This window comes from Ruditapes philippinarum, unplaced genomic scaffold (assembly GCF_026571515.1).
Source record: "Ruditapes philippinarum isolate M1 unplaced genomic scaffold, ASM2657151v2 ctg252_1_1_1_1, whole genome shotgun sequence".
NCBI classification, from domain to species: domain Eukaryota; kingdom Metazoa; phylum Mollusca; class Bivalvia; order Venerida; family Veneridae; genus Ruditapes; species Ruditapes philippinarum.
In genome coordinates this window covers 26,835-34,438 of record NW_026859757.1, presented here as the reverse complement: position 1 = coordinate 34,438, position 7,604 = coordinate 26,835, and the positions used below count along the sequence as shown (strand labels likewise).

Here is a 7,604-nt window from a genome sequence, read left to right as displayed (position 1 = left end):
GTTACAGACCATTATAAAATCAAAGTAACTATATAAATCTATAGCGTAAATAACCAGACGGGTTGCTGTAATTACTGACCTGGCTACCACTTTGTCAAAATGAAAGTACACGCCCACCACCTAACTGTACGAATGAAAGGGAGATCACTGCGTGACTGCGCTTCTACGGAAAATACCGAGAAGAGCCGGAAGATTGGAATTACCCGGATGAAGGATTTCCTCCACGTTGGAAAACTCCATCGCTGCGCGTGGTGAGATTTCATTGGTCCACTTCATATCCTTTAAACCAATGAAAAGTTTCCATCTGTCGTATCACGTGGTTAATACCGGCATACTGCAGTTGACATCTCTCCAGTAAATGGTAAACATCAAGATGAAAATACTCTGTTTCCTAGCCGTTTTGGGGTTTGCATTTGTAAATGCAACAGATTATTTTACAGAGAAATTTGAAGGTAAGTTTTTAGTGTTATTGTTTCTCTCCACAAATGTTTATTTTTCGTTTTTCCTGACTTTTAAGTTTTGCGACTAAAGTGACATTTTGTATCATGACAGTTTCATATCCATTTCGTAAACGTTTTCAAGAAGATCTATATAAAATTATAAATGAACAGTGAACTGTTACAATCTTATTTTTGAGGATTACTTGAACATAATTTTTTTTAAAGTGTTGCAATTATTATAATTCGGTTTGGCTGTTCACGGTTTTCATATTGAATTGACCACTGTTGACTGAACATATTTGCCACTTTAAAACTACCTACTGGTTGGGGACCACCAAAACCGGACAACCACCAAACCCGGACGGCCCCGAAAATGCTTGATTTAGAATTTTCTTTGTTCAGTGGTTGTCAGTCACTTTTTTATCAACAAAAAATGCATGTTTCTTCTATAATTAGGTAAATAAATTTATTTCAACTTCCGTAAATGGTAATATTTTAATGTCTATTTCAAGAATGTTGACGTTGAAATTTGGGGGTCAAGAAAGCAATGCCTGACCTCATATAACAGCAATAATTATTTGCAAAGTAAACAATAGAATATCCAAAACTTCAGCATTTGCTGCTGAAATATTGTGTGTCATGTTAAAAATAAAAAAAGAACACCAAAGCTTTTATCTGAATTAAATCAACATTATTACATATCTGTCCGGACACATGGTACTGTAGTATGTACAATTTAGGTAATTTTGATACCCTCCTTGACGGGCCTCGGATATAAGTGTCAACATAATCAGAACTAAACAAACTAGTTTGTTAGTTAGGAGAAGAACCTAGCTGTACTGTGTCAAATTTTCGTACCTTTAGCTTTAAAATTATGAAATTTGTATAGAAAAATGTTCAAAAAGTGTCCGGTTGATGGTCCCTGACCAGTAGAGGATCTGTATAAATGTTGAGATCATTGTCAGACAAGTTCAAATATTTTTTTTAGATGGATGGGAGAGCAGATGGGTAGAATCTACCCATAAAGGCAGTGATGCTGGCAAATTTGTTTGGACTGCAGGAAAGTTTTATGGAGATGAGAACTTAGACAAAGGTAAGTCAAATATGTTTTAATTCAACATGACCAGTTTTACATTGAAAATTGGTATTTTCTTATTATTATAATAATTTTTTGTAACCTTTGAAGAATTAGAACGTTATTGGAAACAATTAATATTGTAGTGTATCATATATAAATACAAGCCTTTCCTATTATCAACACCGTTTTTTATTGTCACTAAATCTTGTTTAAACAGAAACGCTGTTGAAAAGCAAATTGTGTCTCGTTTAATACAAAAAAATAAATCCTATGAATCTGCAAAATTTCTTCGGCATTGAAGTTGATGAAGTTAATGTATAAAATTTGCATTGTAAATAGATAAATGCCGGACATAAATACATTTATGTAATTCATGATCTATTTATTTTTCCTTTTATTAGGTATACAGACAAGCCAGGATGCCAAGTTTTACGCTCTGTCTGCAAAGTTTGATAAATTCAGCAATGAGGGCAAAGACTTAGTTATCCAGTTTACTGTCAAGCATGAGCAAAATATTGACTGTGGTGGTGGCTATGTTAAAGTTTTTGGAAGTGATTTAAAGCAGACTGATATGCATGGAGACTCTCCATACAACATTATGTTTGGTAAGTAAGAAAAATTTTGTCCATCTAAATGCATATGACTAGTATCAGTTAATGGAGTTCAAATTACAGTTCTTTCAACGGTAATGTAACGATTCCCCACACTAACGATTCGCCACATAACGATTCGACACAGAGTAATAACGATTCGCCACAGTTAAATAACGATTCGCCACGTGTTCAAATACAAACGTTTTCACACCTGTTTTCAAATTGTTGATGGAAAAAAAATTTCCATTTTATTTTTCATTTGTTAATTACATAAATTAATTACTGAATACAGCTTTTATTGAATAAAAACCCACGAAAACCAAATATTTTATGAACAAAATTACATAACACATGTTATAACTTCGTTATTTATATAAACTGGAAAAATATACTAACAACTTAACTGGAAAAATATACTAACAACTTTTATAGAATAAAAACACATGAAAATAAATATATTTTATTACCAAAATTACATCACACATTGTATATGAGAAAAACTTCGTTATTTATATAAACTGGAAAATTATACGAAAACAGCTTTTTTTTAATAAAGACACATGAATATTTTATTACCAAAAATTACATTACACATTGTAGATAAGTTAAACTTTGTTATTTATATAAACTGGAAAATGAAAAGAAAACAGCTTTAATTGAATATATGAAAATAAATTTATTTTATTACCAAAATTACATTACACATTTTAGAGAAGTTATTTATATAACTAACATATTTTATTACAAAATTTACATAAATAAGCTTAATTGCCGCATTGTTTTGAAATCTGCTCACATTGTCAGATAATTAAAGGATTATTTCGGCGTCAATTAAATATTTCTACAACAAGCTTAAGGTGATTGGCTTATTAAAATTAAAGGTGTGACAAATGTTTAAGATATGCGTTCTTTAATCAATTATCGTAAATCAATTTTCGTAATGATAACATGTTTTTGCAATATTTTTTTTTTAATATTTGACATATATAATATATATATATATATATATATATATATATATATATATATATATATATAAAATATATGAAATATATATTTATATATAAAAATATTAATTGACATTTATGTTAATGATTAATTCAATATTTATTTCAACATATAATTACTTATTGTAAATGTACTCCTGTTATAATGTTACTTTGATAAATTGAAAATCCGCGATGGGGGCTTCAAGTTCATGTTACTTACATTAAGAAACATTATTAAATTATTGTCAATGTTAAATTATTAAAACAAAAGGAAAAAGTTTGTTGATAACTAAAAAAAAACATTGTTAGATCTATAATCATACTGTGGCGAATCGTTATTTAACTGTGGCGAATCGTTATTCCTCTGTGGCGAATCGTTATGTGGCGAATCGTTAGTGTGGCGAATCGTTACTAATTCCTTTCAACAGTATACAGAGCAAAGAAAATATTTGTATGAAACCTATTTCTATTCATAATTGTACAAACCTGCATAGCTTTTTACATCAACCTCAGATCAAATTTGTTTTGCCTTATTAGGCATATTTTATTAATGTTGTGAAATATTACAGGCCCAGACATTTGCGGTCCAGGTACCAAGAAGGTGCATGTGATTTTTAACTACAAGGGAAAGAATCTTCTCATCAAGAAAGACATCAGATGCAAGGTAACTTATAGGGATTATATATCTATTTATCTGTTTATAATGAAGTAATAGATCCATACTTAACATAATATAGAGGATATTTGTTTAGTTCAGTGTAAGATCGGAATATATTTCACCGAGTGAGCACCAAAAGGTATATTTCACGAGTGGCGCAGCCACGAGTGAAATATGAACTTTCGGTGTTCACAAGGTGAAATATATTTCGATCTTACACTATACTAAACAAATTTTCTTTTTATTATATGCAAAGAAACGTTTTAAAAAGACATTAAACCTAATACTGAATGAAAAGCGCGCCAAATAATAATACAACGTGACGTCATTTATGACGCCACGTCATTAAGTTGGTACCCAGTTCTGTGCACGCTTTTATTTCACTGAAACAACGTAAGGGGCTTAAATTCAAAACGGTGAAATTATCAAAGTGGTAATTTCACTGTTTCAAACAGTGAAATTACCAGTTTTAAATCACTGATATATTTCTATAAACCACCGAAAAGCATGTAATAAATCAAGTTATCTGTTTTTAGTCTGAAGATCTGCACATGTCAATGTTTGATTTGATTCATCAAAGAAAGTTTTGTTACAAGATGTTCTTTTTAGAAGTTTTAATTCAAGTTTATCATACATGTTACTGTTTACTTTTTTACAGGACGACGTTTTCACTCATTTGTACACATTGATTGTACGATCAGACAATACATATGAAGTAAAGATTGATAACTCTAAGGTAGAAAGTGGTAAACTAGAAGATGACTGGGACTTCCTACAGCCCAAAAAAATCAAGGATCCTGAAGCTAAGAAACCAGAAGATTGGGATGATAATGAGAAAATTGATGATCCAGATGATACCAAACCAGAAGATTGGGATAAGCCAGAACACATTCCTGACCCAGATGCCAAGAAACCCGACGATTGGGATGATGAAATGGACGGTGAATGGGAACCCCCAATGATTGATAACCCAGAATACAAGGTAGTTTTGTTTTCAGTTATTAAACATTTCAGGTGTATGAATACTGGTTGATTGTACTTTCACATTATTTTCAAGAATTTAAGTGTATCAAGTTCAATTTAATATAATTTGAAAAAGGTAAAAATATGATGTTTTCATAATTACATGGTCAATTACCAAAAGGTTTAAACGGAATGTTCATGATATTTAACACACATTAAAACTCTATAATTCTAGAAGAAGATATTATGTTGCTATTTTAAGTAGGATTTGAACTGTTTAGCAATGATTCTGTACATGAGCCATTCATTCATAAGCAAGTATAATACCAACATATTTCTTTCATACTTGCATTTTGAAGTATTTTTTTTCCAAATAGAAAGAAAAATTTTGTTAACTGCAGGCAGAAGAAATACATCTTATATAAACATTAAAATTATGAAAATAAATTTATACTTACAAAACTTATATGCATTTAATTATAAATTAGGCTATTTGAAATGCTTTGGAATTTAAAATGTATTCATTTTAAACAATTGATCTTTGCTTCCAGGGTGAATGGAAACCAAAACAAATTGATAACCCAGCATACAAAGGAAAATGGATTCACCCAGAAATTGATAACCCAGATTATGTTGCTGATGATCAGCTTTACAAATATGACGACATTTCAATCATTGGTTTTGATTTATGGCAGGTGAGTAATTGAAACTCTGTAGAGCTTAAGTAAAGTTGAGCAAGTCCAAATAATGTATTATAATGATATATGCAAATATATGAAAGATAAGGTAGAACATTTCAGACTGCCAAGCCATAACCCAAAGTATTTTAAGTGGCTGGTATAAAGTTTTATTTTTTTCTCTGAAAATTCATGTGTTTTTCATCAAGAATAACTTGTAAATAATTGTTTTCAAATCATGCAAGGACACCAGGTCCCAAGGTCAAACTAAGTACATGATAGAAAGTAGACAAAAACTTGAAAGAGGCACAATTTCAAGAATCACTCTAATTTTGCTTTAAATTCATTATTTTTCTTCCAATTCTGAATATGTATGATTTACTTTTCAGGTAAAATCTGGAACTATTTTCGATAACATAATTATCACAGATGATGTTAAAGCAGCTGAAGAATTTGGAAATGAGACTTGGGGAGTTACAAAAGATGCCGAGAAAAAAATGAAGGATAAACAAGATGAAGAGGAGAGGAAAGCAAGAGAGGAAGAAGAAGCAAAAGCAAAGGAAGCTGGAGGTACAAAGCATTCTTTATATAAAATAATTGATTATTAATTTTTGAAAACATTTATGATTGAGGATTGGTCAACAGTTATGCATGTAAATTGTTGATATAAGTTGCATTAAATGATTTGTAAATGGAGTAATATTTCAATGCTTGCATTTTTTATGGAGGTTCGAAGTGTTCTTTAGATAAAACAATTGATAATTGAAAACATTAACATTAGCTGCATTAAATGATTTGTTAATGGAAAAATATTTTAATACTTGTATTTTTTATAATCAATACCAATACATTTATAAGATTTTCATTTCTGTCTTAATTGTATGTTTGAATAAGGCAATAAATTCTTAATACTATTCTACAATTTATTCTTCAATATTTGTAGGTGATGATGAGGAGGCAGATGAAGATGAGGAAGAAGAAGAAGAAGATGGTGATCCCCATGACGAGTTGTAACCATACCCATTAAATTAGACCACACCCCCATTTAACTCACTTCATTATTGAATCATTTATCAACAGTCATCGTCTGTGAGATCATGTTCTTATTTGATTGCAGCATTTACTCATGACACTATCGGACACTTTCTATTACAATGTAGTTGAAGTGTAAAAAGCCAATACATTTACATACAAATTATCATACTTACAAAAAGAGTGAATAATTTAACTGACTCTCTCATAGTTAGTACTCTATATAAAATGGTTAACAAAATAAGCACCAAATGTAGTTAAGACTGTATTTTAGGAACTTTTTAAAGCTGTCTTGTCACAAATTCACTTTGATAGTGAATAGTTGTCGGGGACTATTTGCACTGTGATAATGCATGAAAATCTTGTATAACTAGCCATATTCTCGGGAAATCAGTTGCATCACATGTTAACCAAAAAGTATGCTTGTGAATACAATGTTATTGTACATTTGTGTATATTTATGTTTAAGTACAGCAGCTGTTATTGCAAGATTAATAGGAAGTTATTTAGTTAACAATTCAAGAAATTGTTGTCTAGGTGACTATAGGCAATGTTCAGTATCAGTTCACTTGCTCAAAATGGCGATCAGTAATGTTTTATTTTGAAATTGTTAGTGATTAATTGTTTATATGGTATATAAATGTGTAAATGAAATTGTTATGAATGTGGTTTTATGTTGTTGCTTGTAGTTTTGTGTAAACATGAACTGATCTGAATATTGCTGTATGTTTAACTAGTGTTTGTACTGTTTAAGGGATATGTTGGTATTATAACTTAAATGGTATAAAATGTTTTATAAAAAATTAAAATGTCTTCGTCATTACTGTAATCCAAAATAGTTATTCTCGAGCTGATCTGGTGAACTTATAACAAGGTTTCCTTCTTGTTGATGAGCTGTTAACCAAACAGATGAAAGATTGAGTATCTGTGACAAAAGGTTTTTGTTTTATTCCAGTGTTCGAAATTGGCACTAGTCTTATAGCCCCTGACTACTAAATTTCTCCTCGGGGCTACCAACTTTTCAAAGTAACAAGTCCGACCAGGCTACTGTATTTTCAGAAGCAATATAAACAACTGTTTTGAACAAATGAATTGTGCTAGTGAAATGTCTTTTGGGCTATTGAATATTCCAATCTGGTAGTCCGACCAGCCTAGTGGTTTCAAATCCGAATTT

General features: G+C 30.5%; 1 protein-coding gene across 1 annotated transcript; it reads left to right on the top strand.

Annotated features, from left to right (window-relative positions):
• Positions 1–291: 291 nt before the first annotated feature.
• On the top strand, positions 292–7,239 carry LOC132757808 (calreticulin-like). Its single transcript, XM_060749219.1, has 8 exons — positions 292–452; positions 1,429–1,533; positions 1,920–2,123; positions 3,670–3,764; positions 4,417–4,740; positions 5,273–5,416; positions 5,788–5,968; positions 6,342–7,239. The coding sequence occupies exons 1-8, from the start codon at positions 359–361 to the stop codon at positions 6,410–6,412; spliced, it is 1,218 nt and encodes a 405-aa protein (XP_060605202.1). The 5' UTR covers positions 292–358; the 3' UTR covers positions 6,413–7,239.
• Positions 7,240–7,604: the final 365 nt, after the last annotated feature.

Coding starts and splice junctions, on each gene's coding strand:
- LOC132757808 (XM_060749219.1), top strand. CDS start 359: ATGGTAAACATCAAGATGAAAATACTCTGTTTCCTAGCCGTTTTGGGG. Junction 1,534..1,919: donor AGATGAGAACTTAGACAAAG/GTAAGTCAAATA, acceptor TCCTTTTATTAG/GTATACAGACAAGCCAGGAT. Junction 5,969..6,341: donor AAAAGCAAAGGAAGCTGGAG/GTACAAAGCATT, acceptor CAATATTTGTAG/GTGATGATGAGGAGGCAGAT.